The sequence below is a fragment of the Carcharodon carcharias genome, chromosome 10, assembly GCF_017639515.1.
Source record: "Carcharodon carcharias isolate sCarCar2 chromosome 10, sCarCar2.pri, whole genome shotgun sequence".
NCBI classification, from domain to species: Eukaryota; Metazoa; Chordata; class Chondrichthyes; order Lamniformes; family Lamnidae; genus Carcharodon; species Carcharodon carcharias.
Genome location: NC_054476.1, coordinates 24,151,784 through 24,178,787, shown reverse-complemented (window position 1 = coordinate 24,178,787; position 27,004 = coordinate 24,151,784). Strand labels below are relative to the sequence as shown.

Below are 27,004 nucleotides of genomic sequence, written 5' to 3'. Positions count from 1 at the left end.
GTAACTAACTTTACTTTCTTATTTCTAGTCAATCTATGAACGGCAGGGTATTGCTGTAATGCCTCCTACAGTCCCAGGGAGCCATAACAGCCCCTATCTAGAAATACCACGAGGAACTATGCGAAGGCAGAAATCCATAGGTAAAGTGGCAATATTTTTGTTTGCACCAAGCTGAGCAAAATTGTTTGCTTGTGGCTTATTTATCGAATTTACTTATGATGTGCACGTGAGTTCGTGAAGCAATTCTTCATACAGTTGTACACAATTTATCAAATAATCTATCCTTCCCACTGAGTCACTTTCCCCAGGAGGAAGCCTTTCCTATTATGAGTATGTGTTAAAAATCAGGTTATGCACCTTGCATAATTTTCAGACTGCTATTTGGAAAATCAGTCTAGTTTTGATCAAATCTCAGCATGCACTCACAGCGACTGTGACTGGATGCCAGCAGCCAATAAATGACCCCGATGTTGAACCTTTGTATCAAATACATATTTATGTTTATATCTCCACAACAAAATTGAAAAGAATGATTCCTGAGAGCCAGTTAATAAAAGGTTTTTGCTGCCCTGATTGATTCCACCCTTGGTTTTCCTTAAAATATGTGCCTATTCTGTTTTGAAATTTGAGCTTAAGACATACAGATGGAGAAATTATTGTTGACAAGTGTTACTGTGTGAATGTTTAATAGCAGAGAGGGAAATTGATTCTATGCTATTTTAATAAAATTGTTAACCCATTAAACATAAATGGGCTAATGCCTCCTTACAATACCGGAGAGAAGACTTTGTTCTGAGCGCATTAAACATCTGTGTCACATTATCACCGACTAATCCCACCCACCCCCCCCCCCCCCAAATAAAGGCAACAGCTAGAACAGATTATAGTTGCACCAATTTCCCTGAAAATGTGCATGCTTATATCTTTTCATTTGTCCGGTAAAATGAAAAGTGCTGATGTTTGTTCAACAATGGATCTTGAGTGTTACAGAATCTGTTTTCTGCAACATTCAGAGTTTTAAAATTACTTCAATCAGTCTAACTTGGAGCCTTTCAGATCCTTTGCTTTGACCTTCCTTGTCATCACTTTTAGGACTATGAATAAAATGGACAACAGTCCAAATATGAAGTATTGTGTATGTTAAAACAATAGATCCTTATGAACCAACATGTAGAAAATGGTGCTGATCCCTACATCCAAATTCTTGACCTGGGTAAATCACAACTGGACAGGAGCATTGCGTGATAAGATTTGCCCAAAGTAATCTTAATTTTATGTGCCTTGCTGCTTGTTTGCTGAAAGAAATTAAATTCAATTTAGCGTGAAAGAAATGTAAGTGTTCGTTTATCAAATTGATCTTAATATAGGGTTTTCGTTTTGTGTGCAGGTATGTTAGAAGAAGAGAAACAATTTTTGGCTCCTCCCTTGCTAAAATTTACCAGAAGTTTGTCAATGCCAGATACTGCTGAAGATATCCCACCTCCCCCATCAGTTTCCCCTCCTTCACCTCCTTACAATGCGCCCAAACCTTCCACCCCGCGGAGTTATGGTACAATAAGGCCGAGCTTCAATCATAATTCTGGGTTAAGAACACACAATTCTAACAGGCCAGATAGCACAGGAACAATTGTCACGGATCGACAGAAGAAAGCAATGTACTACAGGCAAGATTCCCAACAATATTCCTTGGATTCTGAAGACCAGTACAAGCCAAATGCCTCGTCACACCAGACCATGCGAAACAGGAGGAGTAACATGCCAGAGAACCCATATTCTGATGTCGGGAGCATTGGGAATAAAGCAGTGTATGTTCCCGCCAAACCAGCCAGAAGAAAAGGTCAGCTGGTGAAGCAATCAAAAGTAGAAGACAGCCCAGAGAAAACATGTTCCATTCCCATCCCCACCATTATTGTCAAAGAACCTTCAACCAGCAGCAGTGGTAAAAGCAGCCAAGGGAGCAGCATGGAAATTGACACCCAGGCTTCAGAACACCAAGGTCACCTTAGGCCTGATGATGGCTTCTGCAACCCATTTGCAGCAGCTATCGCTGGGGCAGTGAAAGACAGGGAAAAGAGAATAGAAGCGAAGCGTCACTCCCCTGCCTTCCTCTCAACTGATATGGGTGATGAAGATGTCGGGCTCCTACCAAGTTCACGGTTGAGGCAATCCAAATCTATTGACGAAGGGATGTTTGGCAATGAAGAGCGATACGGTCACCTACTGGTTCCATCATCCAAAGCTAGCACCAATTACAGCAGTGCAGACACTAGTAATCAAAGAGTGCAAAGTAGCCCAAGGATATTGAACATTGCTTCTAAAAAAGAAGATATTGATTGTAACGCCGGAAATACAAAAGGTCATAGTGCATCAAACATTCCCAATGCTAATAGTACTTATGTCCATCCTGTCACTGGTAAAATATTGGATTCAAACACTCCATTGGCCTTAGCAATGGCTGCAAGAGATCGAACAATGAAAGACCAGCCCCTGCAAAACACTAGCAAAGCTGAATCTGGAAAAACAGAACTCTCAAAACCACTGTACATCGACACCAAGTTAAGGTCAAACATGGAGACAACAGCTTCTGCCTCTTGTTCCACCAAACTGAACCAATCTTCCGCAACACTGCGGAAAGAGACCAACCCAAAGCCCGAAGCGGACACGAGTAAAGAAGACAAGAAGGGTGATGAGAAGAAAAACATGCTGAATGACGTTGTAGATACTTCACAGCAGAAGACGCCAGGATTACTCATGTTGCACTCAGACGTTGGTGCCAAGCCGGATGAAAGAGGGAATGCGGCAAGTACAGAAGAAAATTCCCCAGCAGGCGTTGCATCAGAGCAACATAAAGCTACGGAAAACGCTTCAGTGTCTAAGGGAACCGCCAAAACCGTCATAACTGTCAATTCAGTTGATGATTCCGCCATTTTACCATTCCGCATTCCACCACCTCCGTTGGCCTCGGTCGACGTGGAAGAAGATTTTCTGTTTTCTGAACCTTTACCTCCACCACTGGAGTTTGCCAATAGTTTTGAGAGCACCGAGGATCCTCCAGCCATTCCATCTCTCTCGGATCTGCTGAGGCAGAGCAAAAATGCCACTTGCACCAACCTGCCATTGCACAGCAGGGATACAAGTGGCTTATCTCCAGCTCCTTCTAATGGTAAAAAGCCTGTTGGTCATTCTGATTCCTTTCCCACTAGCTTCGTCCCACCACGTGAGCCTTTTGACAATGTAGTAGATTCAGGGATCGAAGAGGTGGACAGTCGCAGCAACAGCGACCATCACTTGGAAACGACCAGCACCATTTCCACCGTCTCCAGTATCTCCACCCTGTCTTCTGAAGCTGGAGAGAATTTAGATACTTGCACAGTCTATGCAGATGGGCAGATGTTTACCATTGACAAGCCTCCAGTCCCTCCAAAGCCAAAAGTTAAGCCTATCATCAACAAAAATAATGCAATTTACAAAGATGCTTTGATAGAAGAGAACATTGATGGCTTATTCATGCCACCACCTGCACCGCCTCCCCCACCTGGTGGCATCCCACCTGAAACTCTTAAATCTCCACAGCAGAGGACCTCGAAGCTATGGGGTGATGGACCAGATCTAAAAGTCCCTGCCGCAACCGATGCAAAGGCAAATGTCATTAGCGAATTGAATTCAATACTGCAGCAAATGAACAAGGAAAAGGTGCCCAAACCGACAGAGGCCTTGGACTCTCCTTCAGGAACAAGAGGAGCAGCCTTTGGAGCAAGGTAATGGCCCACTATTAATCACAGAATAGCACAATCAGTTGGATTGGCCAAATTGATTTCAACAAAAGCATGTAATCTGTTAGTTTTGTTAATGTCAAGTGAATTTAGTTATAGATTTCAAGCTTTAAAACAGATGTGTGGTACTAATTTATTTGAAACAAGAAGAGAGAGCAACATGGAATTCAGCACAACTACTGGATGAAGTTGATGTCGTCTTGGCCATTGCCCTTATAGAGTAACGATATTTATTTTAAATTGGTCTTGCCTCTGTTTAAAATCGCGGAGAGAAGACTTTGATACAATCACATTAAAGGGTTCATTTTCCAACTTTATGCATTTAATAAGGAGACTCTCCCGCCAATTGAAAATTACATAGAACACATAGTACTAAGACTATTCAGCAAAGCTAGTTTATGTTTATGATCCACACAAGCCTACTCCCAGCCTACTTCATCTAACCCCAACAGCGTTGCGTCCATTCCTTTCTCCCTCATGTACTTATCTAGCCTCCCCTTAAATGCAAATATACTATTCGCTTCAACTACTCCGCGTGGAAGGAGTAAGGAAGTTTCTCCTGGATTCCTTATTGAATTTGGGTGAGCACTTTGCCTAGGTTTCCAATGTACACTTCCAGAGGTCAAAGCTCTCCATTGAGAGCATGAAATTGAAAAGTTTCTCCTGCAACGAGTTTAATCAGCAGTCAATTTTACACTGTTGTGTCCCAGCAGATTTGTTATAACTTGCTAATTGAAAGGTAGAAACAGCACTGAATCTATTCCAGAATAAAACCGTTAATAGCCAAAACCTCATCTTCCAATGTAGCTAAAGCATTTCTCCATCACAACAAAACCATGGGTGGGATTTTACGCTGGCAGGATTTTACGGTCCCGCCGAAGTCCATGGTCTTTTGAACAGCTCACTGCATTTTATGGCTCTGCCCTGTCTCGGTGTAGCCATAAAATTTCACCCCATGTTTGTTTAGATGATTGAAGCAATGAATATTCCATCAGTGAGGTGTACTTTAAGTTCATTGAAAGTTGTTTTACCCACTGTACCCCTTCCCGTAATTATCCACCAATTTGTAACATCCACTGAAGCTAGGGCAGCTGATGACATGTCTATTAACCTTTGGGTCGAAAAATACTCCTTATATGGCAAGAATATTTCTGTGAATGTACAAAATAATCTGAAATAAGAAGGAAGTACTGGAAGAACTCAGCAAGCCTGGCAGCATCTATGGAGAGAGAAACAGAGATAACATTTCGAGTCCAGTATGATGACTGTTAGGAACTGAATATTTCTGTGAATGTTGTGGGCTGAGATGAATTCTACACAAATTATCACCCATGTCTGACAGTATCTGTGAGAACTTTAATGCAGATATTTGTCCATTCCCAGCAGTGTCCCTTTTCATATTTCATCATCTTTAAGATGCTGCTGATATTCCTGCCTTGCTGCTTGTCATGAAACTTTTATTCATTAATATGAGCAGTAATGTCCTGTCTATTTTATGTGGCAGCTGTACTTCTGATAAAGCTAAACTATCTGAATATTGTCACCATAGCTGTCATTTTTACAAATTATGTTAGGAATGTGTCAGAAACTGAAATGTGCACAGCACAAATTTTGTGGAATTGAATATAAATTAATTCCGATCAACTGATCTCGGCTGCGAATGAATTTATTCGGGATGTGGTGTCCTATGCTGGGAAGGATATCCTTGTTCTGTGCTGCTTTAGCTAATGCCATCTTAGATGATAGTATGGGTCAACAGTTGGCTTCAGCACCCTTGACGTAAAGGAAGGGAACACTGGTCAAGCTTCCCATTGCTGCTTGCCAACAAGTACCCCAAATTGCATGGCATGGAATGAGAAAAGACTATTTACACAATCAAGCACACTCCACAGGGCTCTGCCCAAACCCCTTCCCAACTCTTGAGGAAAGGCTCCTGGAAGCCCAAAAAAAACTCCTCTGAAGGCCTCCCTGTTGTGATATTTGCATGGTCCCAGCAGCACAGGAACCATCATGTTCCATATGGAACATCCACAGTCTCAATTTATCCTTACAGCCCATGGTTCTATTCATGACAAGATATTCTTCTAGCTCTTCCATGAAGACATTAAGGGACTTACAGTCTGCATCCAATTTTCCTTAAGCTAATATATAATGGCCTCAGTAAGTATACACCGACAATTCAAGGGACTGCTTTTCTTTATTGTCCTGCCCAAAAGAGGAAAAGAGGTGAAACAGAGAAGAAAATTTATATGGTGAGGCCTACTCCACCTCTCAGCCCAGATGTGAATTGTTCTTCTCCCTTCCCACCCTAACCTGCCACTTCCACTTGAATCACCATTATCCATACCCCATTCCTTTCCCTGCCCACCACAAGCAAATACCAATGTACCGGTTGGGAGGGCCAAGTTCTAAACTGTTTCTTTTCCATACCCCCCTATTTGTGCCACTGTCTGTTTCAGTAGGCCCAGAAGAGCAACAGGAATGACCCTGAATGCATCAAGTGGCCTGGTGGAGGTCTTAGCTGAGGTCTTATCCTGATGCATCATTCTGGTCCCTTTTTAATGCTGTGTATTGTTAGGGGGTTGGAGTTTAAAAATAGGGAAGTCTTGTTACAACTAGACAGGGTATTGGTGAGACTGCACCTGGAGTAATGTGTACAGTTTTGGTCCCTGTATTGAAGAATGGATATACTGGCATTGGAGGCAGTTCAAAAGAGATTCACTAGGCTAATTCCTGGGATGAAGGGGTTGACTTATCAAGAACAGCTAAACAGGTTAGGCCTTTATTCATTAGAGTTTAGAAGAATAAGGGGTAATCTTATTGAAACGTACAAGATTCTGAGGGGGCTTGATGGGAGATGTTGAAAAGATGTTTCTACTAGTGGGAGAATCTCGAACTAGGGGACATAGTTCCAGAGTAAGGGGGGACACATTTAAAACTGAGATGCAAAGGAATTTCTTCTCTGAGGGTAGTGAATGTCTAGAATTCTCTACCCCAGAGACTTGTGGAGGCTAGATCACTGAAAGTATTTAGAGAGGAGGTAGATAGATTTTTGAAATATCAGGGAGTTGAGGTCTTTGAGGAACTGGCACAAAAGAGGAATTGAAGCCTGGGGCAGATCAGACATGATCGTATTGAATGGAGGGGGCAGGCTGGAGGGGCTGAGTGGCCTACTCCTGCTCCTATTTCTTATGTTCTTATTTCAATAGAACCATAAATATTGTTGTTTTTACACCATAAGAACATATTTAGGCCGGAATGGTAAGTGTAAAATCTACCCTGCAAACTTCACGTTAGTGAGACAAGATAAGTTGCCTACCTGTATTAATTAAAGGACAAAGGTTGAATGTTGTCTAGTGTAGTGTGAGGGGCTGCTGCATATTTTCTCACCCACAGCTCCACTGCCTGTCTGTACACACACCAAGTCTTGCTTATCCATCGCCCCTGTGTTCACTGACCTACAATGGCTCCCAGCCTGAGAACCTGATTTAAAATTCTCACCCCCATTTTCAAACCCTCCATGGCCTTGCCCGTTCCTATCTCTGTAATCTCCTCCAACCCCACAACCCTCCAGGATCCCTGTGCTCCTCTAAGTCTGGTTTCTTGTTTCTCCTTGATTTTGATTGTTAAATCTTTGGCAGCTGTGCCTTCAGCTGCCTAGGCCTGAAGCCATAAGACGTAGGAGCATAAGTAGGCCATCAAGTCTGCTCTGCCATTCAATGAATCATGGCTGATCTGATAATCCTAAACTCCACTTACCTGCCTTTTCCTCATAACCTTTGATTCTCTTACTGATTAAAAACCTGTCTACCTCAGCCTTGAATATACTTAACGATCCAACCTCTACAATCCTTTGTGGTAAAGAATTTCACAGATTCACTACCCTCTGAGAGAAGAAATTCCTCCTCATCTCTATCTTAAATGGGCACCCTCTTACTCTGAGATTATGCCCTCTGGCCTTAGACTCCCCCACAAGGGGAAACAACCTCTCAGCATCTACCCTGTCAAGACCCCTAAGAATCTTGTGTGTTTCAATAAGGTCACCTCTCATCCTTCTAAACTCGAATGAGTACAGGCCCAACCTACTCCAACTCTCCTCATTAAAAAAAAATTCCTCCATACCCAGGATCAATCTAGTGAACCTTCTCTGGACTGCCTCCAATGCCAGTATATCTTTGCTTAGATAAGGGGACCAAAACTGTTCGCAGTATTCTAGGTGTGGTCTAACTAGTGTCTAGTAAAGTTTTAGCAAGACTTCCCTATTTTTATACTCCATTCCCTTTGAAATAAAGGCCAATGTTCCACTTGCCCTCCCTATTACCTACTGAACTTGTATGTTAGCTTTGTTATGATATATGCACAAGGACCCCCAAATCCCTCTGTGTTACACCTTTCTGCAGTCTTTCTTCATTTAAATAATATTCAGTTCCTCTATTCTTCCTGCCAAAGTGCATAACTTCACATTTTCCCACATTTTATTCCATCTGCCAAGTTCTTGCCCACTCACTTAACCTGTCATCCTCACCACTTGCCTTCCCACCTATTTTTTGTGTCATCCACAAACTTGGTGATAGTACATTCACTTCCCTCATACAAGTCATTAATATATATTGTAAATAATTATGGTCCCAGCACTGATCACTGTGACACTCACACTAGTTACAGGTTCCCATCCCGAAAATGCCCCCTTTATCCCAACTCTGTCTTCTATTAGTTAGCCAACCCTCTGTCCATGCTAATATACTACCCCCAACACCACCGGCTCTTTTATCTTATTAAGTAGCTGTATGTCCAGCACCTTATTGTATGCCTTTTGGAAACCCAAATATATTACATCTACTGGTTACCCTTTATCTATCCTGCTTATTACCTCAAAGAATTCTAAGAAATTTGTCAGGCATGATTTCTCCCTTCATGAAGCCATGACTCTGCTTGATTATATTGTGTGTTTCTAAATGCTCTGCTATTACATCCTTTATAATAGATTCTAACATTTTCCCAATGACAGATGTTAAGCTAACTGGCCTATAGTTACCTGTTTTTGTCTCCTTCCCTTTTTGAATAAGGGTGTTACATTGACAGTTTTCCATTCCTCTGGGACTTTCCCAGAATCTAAGGATTCTTGGAAGATTACTACTAGTGCATCCATTACGTCTGTAGCTTCTTTCTTTAAAATCCTAGAATGTAACTCATCAGGTCCAGGGGACTTATCGGCCTTCAACTCCATTAGTTTTCCTAGTATTTTTTCTCTAGTGATGGTTATTTCATTTATTTCCTTCTCCCCCCAAAACTTTTGCCCCTTAATTGTTTAGTCCTAAAGCCCTGGAACTCTCTTCCTAAACCTCTCCAGTTCTTGACATTTCTTTCCACCTTTAGGACACCCCTTAGAGCCTACCTTCGTTCAAATTATTGGTCACCTATCCTCGTGTCTCCTAATATGGCTGTGTCAAAATTGTCAGCATTCCTGTGAAGTGCCTTGGGGCATTTTTCCCTGTTAAAGGTGCTACAAAATGCCAGCTGTGGACGCTTTAGAGATACAGAATCACAGAATTTTAACGGCACAGAAGGAGGCCATTCAGCCCATCGTGTCTGCACCAGGTCTCCAAATGAACATTATGATCTAGTGCCATTGCCCTGCCTTTTCCCTGTACCCTTGCACATTGTTTCTATTCAAATAATCATCTAATGCCCTCTGGAATGCCTCAATTGAACCTGCCTCCACCACACTTCCAGGCTGTGCATTCCAGACCTGAACCACTTGTGTGAAAGTTTTTTCTCGCATTACATTTGCTTCTTTGCAAATCACTTTAAATCTGTGCCCTCTTGTTCTTTATCCTTTTAAATGTGGGAACAGCTTCTCCCTATCTACTCTGTCCAACCCCCTCATGATTTTGAACATCTCAATCAAATTTCCTCTTAACCCCCTTCTCTCCAAGGAGAACAGTCCCAACCTCTCCAATCTATCCTCATAGGTGAAGCTTCTCATCCCCGGAACCATTCTTTTCAACCTCTTCTGCACTCCCTCCAATGTATTCACATCCTTCCTATAAAGTGGCAACCAGAGCTGTACACAGTATTTCAGCTGAGGTCAACCAGGGTCTTATATAAGTTAAGCATAACCTCCCTGCTCTTGTACTCTATGCCCCTGTTAATAAAGCCCAGGATATTATATGCTTTATTGACTGTCCACCTGTCCTGTCACCTTCAATGATCTATGTACATTTACGCCCAGGTCTTTCTGCTCCTGCATACCATTCAAAATTTCATCCCTTCTTTTTTGTGTCTCCATGTTCTTCCTACCAAAATGCATCACCTCACACTTCTCCACATTGAACTACATTTGCCACCTATCTGCCCACTCCACCAACTTGTCTGTGTCCTTTTGAAATTCTACACTGTCGTCCTTGCAGTTTACAACACTCCCAAGCTTTGTATCATCTGCAAACTTTGCAGATTAAAGATCTAGATCATTAATTTATACCAGGAAAAGCAAGTTTCCCAATACTGACTCCTGGGGAACTCCACTACAAACCTTCCTCCAGCCCAAAAAATATCCATTGACCATTACTCTCTGCTTCCTATTTTGCAGCCAATTTTGTATCCACATTGCTACTGTCCCTCTTATTCCATGAGCAATAACTTTTTTCACAAGTCTGTTGTGTGGCATTGTATCCAATGCCTTTTGAAAGTCCATGTACACCACATCAACAGCATTACCCTCATTGACCTTTTCTGTTACCTCTTCGAAAAACTCCAAGTTAGTTAAACATGATTTCCCCTTCAGAAATCCATGCTGGCTCTTCCTTATCAACCCATATTTTTCCATGTTACAATTAATTCTATCCCAAATAATTGTTTCTAGAATCTTGCCCACCACTGAAGTTAAACTGACTGGCCTGCAATTGCTGGGCTTATCCTTACAACCGTTTTTGAACAAGGGTGTAATGTTTGCAATTCTCCAGTGTCTGGCTCCACCCCCAACTCTAGAGAAGACCAAAAGATTATGGCGAGTGCCCCTGTAATTTCTACTCTCACTTCCTTCAATTTCCTTGGATGCATCTCATCCAGTCCCGGTGCCTTGTCAACTTTAAGTACTGACAGTCTATTCGACACTTGCTCTTTATCAATTTTGAACCCTTTTAGTGACAGAGTTTCCTTGCCTGTCACCATGGCCTGGGTAGCATCTACCTCCTTGGTAAAGACGGATGCAAAGTATTCATTTAATACCTCAGCCGTGGCCCCTTCATCCATGTGTAAATTCCATTTTAGGGCCTTAATTGGCCCGAGTCTTTTTATTTGTGTGTCTATAGGAGACTTCGGCTTTATGTTGGCTGTCAGTCTTTTCTTATAATCTCTCTTCGCTTCTCTAATATGCTTTTTCACCTCCCCTCTGAATCTTCTGTATTCCTCTTGGTTCTGGGCTAAAAGTTCCACTTGCCGCTCAGGCAGGAAATCCAGGGGGGCCAGGTGGAATGTCAATTTTACACCCCACCCAGTTTTGACATCAATATGCAGTGTAAAACTGCCCCAGTACAACCAGCGTTGTACTCAATCAAATCTGTTTGCTGAAAAACAGTTTAGGTCAAACATGTCCTTGATGCACTTCAAGAAATCAGACTGGAAAGTTGGAGCCATGATTGGAGATACAAAAATAGTTTGTTCCTGATCACATCAGATTTACAGAAGTCCCACTGACGAGCCAGGAGAGAATGGGTTAAAACCTAACCTAAGCTGCACCATGATCTCTGCTACCTGCCTTCTACTTCAATTTACCTTAACCGTTAGCGATGCTTTAGTATCTTTCGTAAGAGGATTTGTAGTAACAAGCTTTATTACTAATATGAGCTGATGTTGCTAACATGATAGTGGAAGAATACGATCAAAAGTAATGACTAGAGCTCCAATAATGTCTGAAAGATCCCCTAATAGCATAGGAAGCAGCTGAGCCAGAAAGAGTAGCAAGATCCCAAGTTTTAAGGGAATCAGTGGATACAGGGATTGGGTTGGAAAGCAGAGTTGACATAGATGATCAGCCATGATCTTATTGAATGAGAACCAGACTCCAGGATCCATATGGTCCACACCTGCTCCTATTTAGTACATTTGAGATCAGAACCTCCGGGGAGGTAACAAGCACAGTCAGATTGCCACTCCGCTCCTTTTTGCCTACCTTTGTCGGGAGCTGCACCTTCTTCACCCAACCATCTGACTCTGATCTCCTCAGAAAGATGCAGTGCAGCAGGCTACCGGGGCCTTCAGTCTAGTGCAGCAGAAGCCATGTGTCCTTTTGTTAAGGCACTAGCTCACCTGTTCTTTCCCCATAGCCCTACAAGTTTTTTTTTCCCCCCTTTTAGATATCTATTTAATTCCTTATTGAATGTCGCTGTTGAATCTCCTGCCATAATCATTTCAGGCAGTGTATTCTAGATCTCGCAACTCCAATCTCTCTGCATCATTAAAGGGGAGTCTCAGAGTCTTCTATAGTCATCTAAATAGTAAAAGGGTGGTAAAAGGAGGAGCAGGGCAGATTAGGGACCTAAGAGGAAATTTACACATGGACGAAGGGGCCATGGCTGAGGTATTAAATGAAATTAAATGAATGCCTTGCACAAGACGTATTGCAGCAACTTGCCAAGGCTCCTTCAGCAGCACCTTCCAAACTCGCAACTGCTACTATCTAGAAGGACCAGGGCAGCAGGTGGAGATGCTACCAATAATCCAGAAGCCCAGACTGATGTTCTAGGTTCAAGGGTTCAAATCCCACCATGGAATTTGAATTCAAGTAATAATCTGGAATTGAAAAGCTCATCTCAGTATTGGTGCCCATGAAACCATTCTTAATTGTAGTAAAAACCCATCTGGTTCACTAATGACCTTTAGGTAAGGAAACCAGCTGTCTTTGCTTGGTCTGGCCTACATGTGACTCCAGACCCACAGCAATGTGGTTGACTCTCAACAGCCCTCCAAGATGGCCTAACAAGCCACTCAGTTCAAGAGCAATTAGAGATAGCAACCAATGCTGGCCTTGCCAACGATACCCACATCCCAGGAAAGAATGTTGAAAGAAAAAGGTGTGTGGGAACATCACCACCTCCAAGTTCCCCTCCAAGTCACTCACCATCCTGACTTGGAACTATATCGCCATTCCTTCACTGTCGCTGGGTCAAAATCCTGGAACTCCCTCCCTAACAGCACTGAGAGTGTACCTACACCCATATGACTGCAGCCATTTTCCCCACCATTTTCTCAAGAATAATTAGGGATGGACAGTAAATGCTGGCCTAGCCAGCGACACTCGCATCCTATGAACAAATTTATTTAAAAAAAAAACAAATAAGCTGAAGTCCCTCACCCTTGGTACCCTTCAACACGTCCTCCAAGGTCTTGACATTCATCTTGAAGTGTGGTGCCCAGAATTTTAACGCATAACTTCCATTCTTTATATTACATGCCTTCATGAAAGCCAAAGATCCCATATGCTTTTTTAATAGCCTTCTCAACTTGTCCTGTCAAATTCAAAGATTTGCATGTGTACAACCCCATTTCAAAAGTAACTCTTGATTTGCAAATTTTGCTAAGGATATTTTATAGTGCACATAAATATAAGCAAAAATGCACTGCCTGGAAATTATAATTATTATAAGATATTTGAGACAACTGGTATAGATAAGACAAAGAAGAACTTAATGGAAGTTTGTAAAATGTGTGAAGGATCTTTATCAAATAAACATGGAAGGACTATTTCCTCTGCTTGGGTGAATCGGTGACAACGGATATCAATTTAAGATTGTCGCCTAAGAGCGTGAGCGGAGAGGTTAGAAGAAATGTCTATGTGGAGCCTTGTTGGTGTATGGATTGCTTTACCGCAGAGGCCACTTCATCTTAAAATGCAAAACTGGATCAATATCTGAAGCAGAGGGAGATATGGGGAGAGTGAGCAGGGCAGTTTGGGTTGGTTTTAGCAAAAATCTAGACCAAAAATGAAGAGCCAAATGGTGGCCTCCTTGTAAAAAGAGTGCAAAAGCTTGGACTCATATTGTGCCTTTCACAACCTCAGGGCGTCCCAAAGAAATGCAACAGCCAACTTGTGTGAATCAACGTCCTGCAAACAGCAATGTGATTAAAACAATTACCTGGTTTTTAGTGATGTTGGTTGAGGACCAACCATTGACTGGGCAGAACACTGGGGAGAACTCCTCTGCTCCTCTATGTTCTCTAAGCATTTATGGTTCAATGGGTGCAGGCGGAGAAATTCGTTCCCTGCTCCTACTTGAATTCTTTGGTGATGCTGCTGCAGTTGAATAGCCTGCCTCCATTCACTGTCGAGCCTTATGGTGGAGTAACGGCTACTTGGCCAATACCATAGGGTAACACATTGTTTCTGGTGTAGGGATCTATGACAGAGTCAACATCCTTGGGAGGGCACTTTAATGCTGAATCCAAGATTTGATTCTTATTTGAGCTTTATCGCTCTCAGTAGGAGAGTATTACTCAAGCTGCAAGATTCAGTCGTAGTTCAGAGCAGTGGTGCGTTGCATATCAAGCTCCCGAGAGCAAGAAAGGAAACTAGGCTGGAATAGTCATATGCCACAAACCACATTGCTGTTGAAACAGTGGCTCAGCCTTTCCATCTTTTTATTTGAAGCAGGGATCTGACTGATGGCAAGAAACATGGGAGCAAATCAGAACCCTCGGGTCCAAAATATGAATTACAAACAGAATGGAGAAGCATAGGAAATCTAACAGATGCATAATACATACAAAACCAGACAACTACTACTGCTAGAAAACTGAAATAAAAACAGAAAATCACTTGTGCGTTTGGCCTGCCCAGTGTAGAGCAGGCTGCATCATGAGCAGCGAGTTCAGAACTGAGAAAGATACAAATAAATCACTTTCGCCTGGAAGAAGTGTTTGGGACCTTGGCTGGTGAGAAGGAAGGAGATGAAAGAGCAGGTTATTGTATCGCCTGTGCTTGCACAGGACAGTGGCAAGGGAGAAATCTTTTTATATCTGGTAAAGAGAGAGGCTCACAAAATGCATTTGAGGAGTGGGCCAGGGTTTTGCAGAGGCAACAGTCACTTCGGAATGCTGTAAAGGGAGGGGTGGATCAGAAATGGCGGAGGACCGTCCATTAAATATGGTGGGGTGGAAGGTGAGGACAAGAGGAATCCTATTGGTGATTTGGGGGTGTGGAAGGGATGAGAGCAAAAGTGCAGGAAATGGGAGCAGACACAGTTGATGGCTGGGGTTTCCAACTGTGATTAAATCTATTCCTGGAAGTTGATCACATGACCTGCCCTCCCCCTCCCACCACCCTGTAGACATTAGTCAGACAACACATCCACCCTTGTGACGCACTACCTTTCTACAACCAGTTGACAAGCAAAAAGACTCATCACCCAGTTGGATGATGCTTCTCTGTCAGCCAAGCAGCCTTTTTTTTTACCCCATTTTCAATCTTTTTATATCTGGTAAAGAGAGAGGCTCACAAAATGCTCATTTGATGCCCTGATGATTTTTCTCTAGGATTGCGCACAACAGTATCCTGGAGATTAATCTTCAATTCCTAGAGTTTCCAGGCCAACACTTGAGTTGGCAACCTTTATTGAGGTCCTGCCAACCATGATGCAGTGACAGGGGGCGGGGGGGTGGAAATTCCTCCATTGAGGAAAAAGGAATGCACCTCAAAAGCACAGTTATGGAAGGCAGCATCAGCCGAACATATGCGATGGAGAAGGTAAGAGAATGGAAAAGAGTCTATACAGGAAGCGGGATGTAAGTGTGGTCAGAGCAGCTGTGGAGGTCAGTGGGCTTGTTGGGGAACGTTGATCACGAGCCTATCTCCGGAAATGGAGGTGGAGAATTTGAGGAAGGGAAGAGTCAGAAATGGCCAACGTGAAGGTGAGGGAGGGGTGGGTATCAGAAACTGAGCTGATATTTTCCACTTTGGAGTGGCACTAAACGCAGTCATCGGTGGACTGAAGAAAGAGCTGGCGATGGGGCAACCTGTGTAGGACTGTAAGAAGGTTCCACGAAAAGGCAGGCATAGCCAGGACCCAGGAGATAATTACTGCAACCCCTTTTACTTGGAGGAAGTGAGTGGGGTTGAATGAGAAGTTGCTCAATGTGAGAACAAGTTCAGCCTGGCAGAGAAGGCTCTTTATATATGCATTATTGCATGAAAGAAGAAAAGCATTTGCAAATTTCATTAAAGTGGTGGCTTTAACTTCAATATTTGGGGATGTTCTTTTTTAAATTCAAATGGCAACAGACTGTATTGAATCGGGAGGGTAAGTAAAGCAGTCGCGCTCAAACAGCATGGCAAGGGAAACTAGGACAATTTCAAACATTACAGCATGGGTATTTCAGTTTTGTAGAGGTGACAAGCATTCTGGCTGCTGAAACAGCAGTTGCTTAGCAAATAATGGTCTGGGCAACCTTGAATCATGTGAATAATGTTAGCCTGATGGACAAAGGACAACACAATGTTGTTAAGTACAGGCAAAGACACTTCTAATCATTTCATTATATGGCATCTTCCATTTCATTGTTAAAATTGTATTTACTTTCATGATTGCTGTTTGCAGAAGAGTCTCGTGTTCAAGGTGTGTAAACCTCATCTCAAAAGCATAAATTACTGTTTTTGTACTTTTTATGTTGTCAGTTATTTCGGCAGAAAGTACCAAGTTGCCAAGACATTAAAAAATTCTAAAATTAATATTTGTAACAATTCCACTGCTAATGACCATGCTATAAGAAGTGGATTCATTACTCTACCTGCGATGCCATGGTTGCAGAATGCAAAAATATGCTCATTTTAGTGTTCTCATGCATTTGAAGAACGGAGGTTGCAGAACAAACCCTCACCCCTTCAGTTACGTCCCTTTCCACCCTGCCCAGCAACATTCTGCATATCTTATCCCATTAAGATTATGTCTCAGACTTCCGAGGCTTGACCAGATTCAGCTCCTGGTTCTGACATTTCCCCGGCTAACTGGAGTGGACATGAAGACCTGAGTTTTGAAGTTGGGTGAAGAAATAGCACCCACTGTGCAACACACTTCTAGCTGTCCACAGACCACGGATTTTAAATGGGCCATTGCCTGGTGAGTTGCAGTAATTAGAAATCTTTTCCAGTGCAACGTGCTGTAAGTGGGGCTGAGACATGTGTGAACAGAAGGAGCAACATCAAGGTTCTCAATGACCACCATCAACACCCCTTTGTCCTTTTGTCTATGACATCTTTAGCAATCTCTTCTTTGCCTCCACCTATCACTGGCCCTCTATCCAGCTTCATCTGTCGCAACCCCCTTCAACCAGCTTATATTCCACCTCATTTCTATGTATCCTTAGTTCTGATGAAGAGTCATATGGACTCGAAACGTTAACTGTATTCCTCTCCATAGATGCTGTCAGACCTGCTGAGCTTTTCCAGATGTTTTTGTATCAAGGCTCTTCAACCTGTCAGATTGAAGAATCCTCACTGAGACGCGTAGGGTGCAAAATTTGATTTGCAGAGCGCTGCTTGTGACTGAGACCTTGCACCACTTACTGAGTGTGGGCCATGCTACCTGGCTGTTTCCAGCTCAGTCTGCAGAGGCAACTGCAGAAGAAGGTGCAGACAAAACAGGTGCAGGTCCTCGCACGCGCGGGAAGAGCTTGAACCAACGCTGCCCTGACATCGCACAGCCCAACCAGCAGATCCATGCCAGGGTGACCAAAGGCCAGCCCTTGAGCCCATACATCATTCAGCCAAAGATCAGGCATGCAGCTGCAAGAGGGGCCCCAAACCTATGCTCATTAAAGGGCCACTCCACAAGCTGTAGATGAGGTGGTTTCCAGTGACTCTTAGGCACAGCTGGTGGAAGCTCTGTACTGGTTTGCTGGAGAAAAGGCAATTGCCTGACCCACTTATGGGGCCAGTCCTTTCGTTACCCCCTCTTTCTGCAGTATGACCAAGAAATGGAAAAGACAGGGGAAGCTTTATTTTTTAAAAAAAAGGGCAGAAGATGGAGGTGGGGAGAAGTCATCCTGGATCCTGTATAACTGGACAGAATGTGTGGACTTACCAGAGTCTATGGAACCCCAGGACTGTACAGACTCAATGGACTGAATGGCCTCTTTCTGTTCTGCATTATTCTGAATATATAATCTCCACTATCTCTGTGCTCCAGCCCTTCCTCTATATCTGTATCTGCAATTTCCTCCAAATCCTACAAAGCTCCCTATCTGTAACCTTGTCCAATTCCTCCAATTCGCCCTATCTGCAACTTTGTGAACCCTCCCTGTCTGCAACCTCCTCCAACTCCTACAACCCTCCCTATCTGCAACCTCCTCCAACTCCTACAACCCTCCCTGTCTGCAACCTCCTCCAACTCCTACAACCCTCCTTGTCTCTGTAATTGCCTTCAGTCCTATAAGCCTCCAAGGTATCTACCCTCCTCTAATTCAGGTCTTTTGTCTATCTCCCTGATTTCCATCACTCCATTCAGCTTCTTGGTTCCTGAGCCAGAGAATTCCTTCCATAAACCTCCCCAATTTTAACTGTTGCTTTAAAATTCTCCTTAGAACCTACTTCTTTGACAAAATCTTTGGTCATCTGTCCTAATACCTCTGTGTGGCTTAGTGTCAAATTTAATTTATTGATGCTACTGTGAAACACCTTGTTAATATGTAAAGGGGTTAAAAAAAATGGAACATTAGATTGTGGATTGAAAACAGCCAAGTAGAAAGGGAGGCTTGGGGTGAGGGGATGGGTGGGAAGGAAAGCAGGAGCTGGATGGTCACAGCATCTTCAACTTTCACGTGATGCCAATCTTGGGTTAAAGGCATGGAAGGGGTTGAAAAGGGGCATGAAACTGCCATCCTGGGCAGTGTCTGTTGCAGCGGATGCCACGGGACTGTACCATCTCCAGCTCCATGATGTGTAGGACCGTTTCATCCAGGGGGCTCAGGATGGAGCCATAGGCCGGACTTTTATGGCCCCATTGTGGCAGGGACGGGGCCATAAAAGGCCGTGAGCCATTCTAACCTCTGTTGACTTTGGCGGATTCATCAAATCCCATAGAGTCTGCACCTTCCCACCCCCCCCCCCCCCCCCTCCCCCCCCCCCCACCATCCCATTCCAGTCTTCTGCATCTGTCTGCTATTGTGGGCAGCCTTTTCCTGCAAGTGAAAGGGCAGAGCGTCAGGGATTGTGCGACACTGTGCTTGGGGGATGTGCCTGCCATATCTGAATAGCTGAAAGTGTGCAGAGGCAGGGGGAAGTGGGTTGGTGTGTTGGTATGTGATGTGCGGAGAGGATGCATTCACTTACCTTGACCACCCATGGGAAGTCATTGTACTTTTTTCCTACATTTCTGCCACATCCTGAGTGACATGCTCCCATTCACTCCTCAGGCTGTGTCTTGAGGACTTTTTTCCCACCTGGGGAAATATTGCCTACCTCCTGGAGTCCACCTCAGTGACTAGAACCTCCAGTGAGGCACCATGAAACCGGGGGATCCCTGACCCCTGCCTGCTAAGACATCCTTCCAGTACTTCAGAAATGAGCCATCATTTCAGCTGTACAGCCTCCCTTTAATAGGCACAGAAACTTAAGAGGAGCAGACTACCTAGAGCAGTTGACCACCAAACAACGCTATGAGCAGCATCCTCCCCACTACCCCACCCAACCACTATACAAAAATTAGAGGCAGCATGAAAATCAAAGGAGCAACCTGGGTGCCAATCAGTCCATCGCTCCTATCAGTCAAATAAAATGGGTAGACAAAAAGTGGATTCTGCCTACCTGAATCCGAATGGCTGCAAGCTGGTTGCACCTGTGCCCAAAAAGCAGAGGGAACCAATTTCTAGCTGGCATAGTCAGTGTATTAGAATGTTTAATTGAATGTAAAATTATATACGGAAGAAAGATGATGTAAGGAGAGAGAGATTTGAAAGAGGCAGAAAATATATATTTCTTTAAATCTTCAACAAATAAAATCAGAAGGAATGAGTCTCCTCACTTGTAAAAGTACATTTTCACTGCTAGACTGGTTTTTTGGAAATAATTAAGACTTATCTTGCTAGTGGAAATTCACTTACACTTGAATGGACCAGCTTAACTTTTTCTGGTGAGTTGGCTCAGTAATCCCACAACTTCACTCCCTTCATGTGTTTGAATACTGACTCTCTCTCATTGAGCTACTGGGGGCTCAGGATGGAGACATACAATCTCCCCCCACCCTGCTCCAGTCTTCTGCTTCTCTCTGCTGTTGTGGGCTACCTTCTCCTGCAAGAGAGGGCAGAGTGTCAGGGATTGTGCAGCACTATGTTTGGTTGAGGTGCCTGCCATAGTTGAGTAGCTTATGTGTGGGAGCAGGATTAAACTGCCAAGTAGAATTAATTTAAGCAGCCATATGGAAATTCTTCTGCCTTTCTACCAGTTAGTAGCAATGACAATTTACATGTAATAAAGGACATGTACATTTAGTAAAATCTAGGAGCTATCAGGGAAATAGAGTTGTAACTTAACTCTGGTTAAGGCAGTTTGGTATTTGATTTCGTTTTGATCTCTTGAAACAACTTTCATTTAAATTATTGAATTAAATAATAAGTAATCATTGGGACAAAGTGGTGCTTAGTACCATTCATAAATTTAATCTTAAATCTTATTTTTTCTCTGTGTTTTACCTGGGATTATTTATTTAGTATCTAAAGCTATAGAATGCAAAAGCAATCAGATATTTATTGAACTTATGCAAAACCTCAGTTGAACTGTATTTCGGATGCCCTACAGTAGGAGGGTCATAAAAGCAATGAAAAGTTGCAAGTGTAGATTCAGTAACACATTACCAGGAATGAGAGGTTACAGTTCTAAAGAAAAATTTGAGAGGTGAGAGGGTTAAGAGATGACCTGATAGATGTCCTTAAGGATTATTAATAAAAGATAAATTGCGTCATTATTACACTAACTGGTAGGACAGTAAGCACAGGGTAGGCATTTAAGATGCTTGCAAACTAATTTCAAGTGGAGGTTTGAAAGGATGTCTTTACACAGCTGTTAATCAAAATGTGGAACTCTGTGACCAACAATTACTGAGCAGTCAATGGGGCCATTTTAAACTACTCTGACAGGATGGGTTGCAATGTTGAGTTGAAACTCTTTCCGGTTTTTTTCACTGTCCCAGCCAAAGCAGAGTGGTATTGAGAGGGGCGAGAAAAAGCATTCCACTCAATCCTGTGGCTTTCCTACTGGATGGGTTAAGTTAAAGTTACTTCATTCTACAAAAGAGAACAATTCAACAGTCTGAGAATGCGCAGGAGAATGGGATGAAAGTAAGTGGCACGTGAGGAGAGTGAGAGTGGAAACTGTGAAGGCACTGGTCACGGATCTTCCAGTCTTCCTTAGGTAAAGGTATGGTGCCAGCGGACTAGAGAATTGCAAATGTACATCATTGTCCAAAAAAGAGTGTAAGGATAAGCCCAGCAACTACAGACTAGTCAGTTTAATCTTGGTGGTGAGAAAGCTTTTAGAAATAACAATTCAGAACAAAATTAACAGTCACTTGGACAAATGTGGCTTAATTAAGGAAAGCCAACACAGATTTGTTGTGGGCAAATTGTGTTTAAATAACTCGAAGAGGTAACCGAGAGGGTTGGTGAGAATAATACAGTTGATGTGATGTACATGGATTTCCAAAAGGTGTTTGATAAAGTGTCACATAACAGGCTTGTTAGCAAAGATAGAAGCCATGGAATAAAAGAAAAAATTGCAACATGCCTATGAAATTGGCTGAGTGACAGGAAACAGAGCAGTGGTGAATGGTTGTTTTCGGACTGGAGGAAGGTAGATATGGTGTTTCCCATGGGTCAGTGCTAGGACCCTGTTTTTCTTGATATAAATGACCTAGGCTTTTTTGTACAGGGCATAATTTGCGAATAACACCAAACTTGGAAGTATTGTGAGATATGAGGATAGTAATACACCAAGAAGAAATGCAGACAAGCAGGTGGAATGTGCAGACAACTTGCAGATGAAATTTAATATAGAGAAGTGTGAAGTAATTCTATTTGATAGAAAGAATGGTGAGAGTCGATATAAAATAAAAGGTACAATTCTGAAGAGGGTGCAGGAGCAAGGGGCCTGAGGATGTAAGTGTACAAATCATTGAAGATTGAAGGTAATTTGAGAAAGTGGTTAATAAGGGGTTCTAGGCTTTATAAGTTGGGGCATAGAGCACAAAAGCAAAGAAGTTATGATAAATCTGTATAAAATGCTGGTTTGGCCTCAACTGGAGTTTTGCACCCTGTTCTGGGCACCACATTAATAAGAATGTGAAGGCATTAGAAAGGGTACAGAAAAGATTCACAAGAATGGTTCCAGAAATGAGGATCCACTTACCTGGATAGATTGGAGAAGCTGTGGAGAAGAAAAGATTAAGAGGAGATTTGATAGAGGTGCTCAAAATCATCAAGAGCCTGGACAGAGCAGACAGGGAGAAACTATTTCTGTTGATCGAGAATTGGAGGACACCGATTTAAGGTGGATGGCAAAAGAAGCAACAGCATCAGAAAACTTTTTTTTTAACACAGTGAGTGGCTAGGAACTCAAAAGCACTGCCTCAGACCATGGAGGTGGCAGATTCAATAGAGGCCTTCAAAAGAGAATTGGATCATTATCTGAAAAGGAAAAAATTGCAGGACTATGGGGGAAAATGTTGGGTAAGTGAGACCGGGTGAACTGCTCTTGCAGGGAGCTGGCATGGACCTAACAGGCTGAATGGCCTCCTTCTGTGCTGTAACCATTCCATGATTTGATGTGGACAGAGAGACCACACAAACTTTAAGTGGGCTGAGGCATGTTTCTGTCCTTCAACAGTCTGATTCCATGACCTTTCTAATGTCACAAAATATTCAATCAAAATGTGACAAGGAATGAAACTCTGGGGCAAATATTCTGAAAATCAGGCAGGATTATGACAGAATAGCAGAGGATTTGGTCAGCGAGGCATAATATTGGCTCAACACCCACCCCTTTTGGTCATTTCACTGCCCACACCTTTCTGGCTCGTCACAGTGGAAGATAGTTGGGGTGGGGGTGCAGGGGAGCAGGGTTGGGGAAAGATCTGAGATCCCTGTTGGATTTTCTTTCTTCCCAACCTGGTTACTGCCACTTCCTGGGGCTTCCATGTGAGACATGGTAGTATGTCTTTGGAAGTGGCAGTAAACAAGAGTTCACCTTGGGCCAAGTGGAGAAGGGGGTTGGGGTGGGGGGGGGGGGGTGGTGGTAGGGGGGCGGGGGTTGTGGTGCTGTGATGGTGCATGGCTGGGGTGGTGTATGGCCTTGTAGTAGGATTCTCCACCCTGGCACTGAAAGGCCATTCAGTGATTTCTTTTATCCTGAATTGACCACTTTTCAATTCCATGTCCCTCAAACCTTGGCCACTGTTGCTGACTGATTAAGATGATTTTATAATGCTTGCTGGTAGCTTCCAAATGTTTTTTTCGTCACTCTCCTAAAAAGCAATTGTGATGTGAGAAAAATCTTCTTTGCGCAGTGAGTGGTTAGGATATGTAATGCACTGCCTTAGAGTGTGTTGAAGACGGATTTGATTGTGGCTTTCAAAAGAGAATTGGCTAATTATCTGACCAGAAAAGATTTGCAGGGCTATGGGGAAAAGGTGGGGGAATGGGACTAGGTGAGTTGCTTTTGCAGAGAGCATTACAGGTCAAATGGCCTCCTTCTGTGCTATAAACATTCTATGATCCTTTGAAATTCCTCTTCCCATCCCTTTTAAATTTGACTTTTCATTCAATTTTTGTCCCTTACCAATTTGATTGGCAGGTGGGGAAAGGGTGCCACTTAAAATAAGCAGCCAGACATCCTGCCAAAAATACATGGGAGCCAGCTTTTTGGTGTGTCCTGGACATTTTATGACATTCATGTTTGTACAAAGCCACATTTTAACACAGTGGGTATCACCACAACTCTTAAACAACTATTGTTTCGATTAAGAGCCTACTTTGTTGAAAAATATTTAAGATGTATGGATATAAAAGTCTTGGAAATTAAAGAATTGATAACTGAAGACAATACGACGAGTCTACACCACATCTCCACCACTCAAAAGCAAATGAACTAACTCTTGTGTGTTAATTGTTCCACAGGATTTCTGATGGAGTAAACAGTACTTCAGGTGTACAACGGAATGCAACCGTAACTTTCACCATTCGGCCTGGAACCAGCCAACCGATAACCGTTCAGAACCGGACGTCAGATTTTGACAGTATGACCATTTTAAAACGAGCCCCGAGCCCCGTGATGTCCCCGACAGACGGTGGCCAGGCCCCCAGGCCTTCCTCTCTCCCGGCGGCTGTACCCTCGCCTACTCTTTCTGATGCCTTTGGCTTCCAAAGTCAGCCGGTTGCAGGGGAAGGGCATTTTGGCACCCAGCCAGGTCGCAGCCGGTCCCCCTCTCCCTCCGCTTTGCAACAACAGCCAGTCTCGAACAAACCTTTTGCATCCAAGGCTGTCCTCCTTTGGACTAAACATGACGTGGCAGACTGGCTGGACACTTTGAACCTCGGAGAGCACAAAGATGCATTTTTGGATAACGAAATAGATGGGACTCATTTACCGTCACTTCAGAAGGAAGACTTAATCGATCTCGGGGTGACGAGAGTTGGACATCGAATGAACATAGAACGAGCTTTAAGACAGCTACTATCGGTTAGATAAACATTTATTTGAATGCTTTACAAAGTAACTAAAAGATCTCTCATTATTTTTGTCAACAGTCTACATTCACCATAGCTCTGGCTGGAATATAATGTGCGACTGAAATATTTTTAAAAGCTCAGCATGAACATTTGTTCCAATAAAAGCCTCTAGTACATTTATAAGCACAATAAGTTGACAGTATCAGTGGCTCGTCAGTCAAGCAATGCCGTGTGCCACTGATGTGCTGAGAAGAATAGTGCAAAAGTGAAGATCCTTTTGTGATGTAAATATACTACAGCATAATCTATATTTTGAACGATGACCTTTTAATATTGACCTCACTTGGACATGTCTTAATGATACTGTAGTTGAACCAGCAGAGCTGTGTTATATACTTTCTACCTTTGCTAGTACAGTATTTCTTCACAAGGATCACAATCAATATTGTAGAAGATGTGCAGCAGATCAGCTCACCCCTGTTTTACTCCTCTTTTTCCTTTGGACAAGAAGTGACGCTGACTAGAATTTTGTTTCCTTTCTGCTGAGCAGTCTTATCATTTCCAGTATTGTATGTGGGGGAGAAAGAAGTATGAAGCTCTTTTAACTTTTCACATTTTGACACACGCTCTTAATACTCTACCATGATGGGGCACTGTTGTAGCATTTGTCCAATTCTTTCCTCGAAGGCTAATACAGATTTGTTTTTGGTGTTGCTGTGTCTTTTCCAATGCTGTTGTCAGGAGCTGCTCTTGAGAACAGTGATAAGGGTGTTGAAATGAATCATTATTGTCTTCCATATGAGGCAGGTGATTTACCACAATTATTTACTAGAGCAGTCGGGAGTGCTCTGAATGGGCCTCGTGTATATTCCGCTTCAGAGCAGATGGGTTTGCTCATTTGAGCTGTGTAGGAAAACATATCTTACTTATTGAAAATAAAATTTAAAAACAGAAGGGGTTTTCTACTTGTCATTTTAGCTGCTATTCTTTTCACAGCTATGTATACGTTTATTCTGGTAAATGGGTTAACGATGTGTAACGTTACAGTATTCTTATCGAGGAATGGAACTGCACAGTAAATTACTTTTTGAACCCACTGTGCCAAAATACAAGTGAAGTTAAATCTGAGCAGATTTCTTTTTGTGAGTTAATGGTAGTAGTGGATGATTTTGGCCTGGCCTTTTCTTATGACTGGACATTAATCCTGACATAAAAGATGAATCATATCCGTAGAACAACAGGTACTTAAGATGCATTCTCTTTGCCATATTTCATATACTCACTCACTCACCTTTTTAGGTCTGCATTTCTGTTACATATTGTAATTAAAACTGACAATCTTAAACACTTAGTTTGTGTAACAATTGTGTATACGGTACCAAATCTCACGAGATGTTAATTGTATATTAACATACAGGAACCCCTGTTTCCGGGAGACTTGAGTGCACTTCATACTGTTAACTTCAACAGAAGCAATTAGCTGTGACTGTTGGGGAACATTTTAATTCACAGGTTTTACTTCTTGCACAGCTCTTAGTATTTATTTGTGGTATTTATCATTTAGCTATATAGTCGATTCACTGACTCCTCTGTAACTGCAGCTGCGGAATTATCCAGTTGATCTGGCAATGATTACATCAATGAGCCTACAATATCATTTTCTTCACAAATAATGGTCACTTAATTTTAATTTTTTATTTTGCTGGTGCATTAAGGTGTATCTCACTTTAATTTGTGTAAAAGACTTGTGTTCAGATTTTTAATGTTGCTGTAATTTCTGTGATTTGTATATCTTCATCTAGATTCCATTTAAGAGCTCCTGTAACTTGCACTTTCCCAACTCCTCAATAACTTGTATGGCAACCAAATTATTAAATAAGAAATAAATATTATAACAGCAAATTAAGTTGTGTTACTGACTGCAGAGATTGTGCCCATTGACCAGAACCCAAGTTCCCTTCTTATCAGCTTGTATTAGTTGTAGTTCCAATAATTAGAAATTGAATTTAGTTTCCATTTTGTTCAAACTAATTCAAAAGTACCCATTTGTTTTTAAACCTTTCCCCTAATTCTCTGCTGGTCAAGGTCCCTTAATGACAGGTACCACTCACTGATCTTAAGGGCAGGAATGAAAACTCACACCAATGCTTCAGACTCTCTTTCCCATTCCCCCTTCTCTCTCTCCCCTCCCCTTCTCTCTCTCCCCTCCCCCTCTCTCCCGCCCCTCCCCCTCCTCCCTCTCTCTCGCCTCTCACCCCCCTCTCTCGCCCCCTCCCCTTCAAATGCTGCACTCTTCTTCAGAAAGCTGGTTTAGAGTAATCACTGGGAACCATTATTTGCTCAATGAAAGCCACCCTATGAAATCGGACAGAGAAAGAGACTGTGCAAAATTCATATTGAGCAGCATACCACACTTAGCACTTGATGAAGGCATCAGCTTGTGGGTTACAGTTTCCTCCTCCAAGGAAAGGACTGCACAGTTACTTCAAATATACAGGTATGTGATTTTCTGCAAATAAAATGAA

At 42.7% G+C, this 27,004-nt stretch overlaps 1 protein-coding gene across 1 annotated transcript in view; it reads left to right on the top strand.

The window, feature by feature from the left end:
- Positions 1 to 26,216, top strand: part of shank2b (SH3 and multiple ankyrin repeat domains 2b) — an 834,833-nt gene extending 808,617 nt beyond the window's left edge. The window contains exons 22-24 of the mRNA XM_041197641.1: positions 29 to 140; positions 1,388 to 3,758; positions 23,928 to 26,216. Coding sequence (XP_041053575.1) covers positions 29 to 140; positions 1,388 to 3,758; positions 23,928 to 24,498 — 3,054 coding nt within the window. The 3' untranslated portion in view covers positions 24,499 to 26,216. The remainder of the gene's footprint in view (positions 1 to 28; positions 141 to 1,387; positions 3,759 to 23,927) is intronic.
- The last annotated feature ends 788 nt before the right edge of the window (positions 26,217 to 27,004 follow it).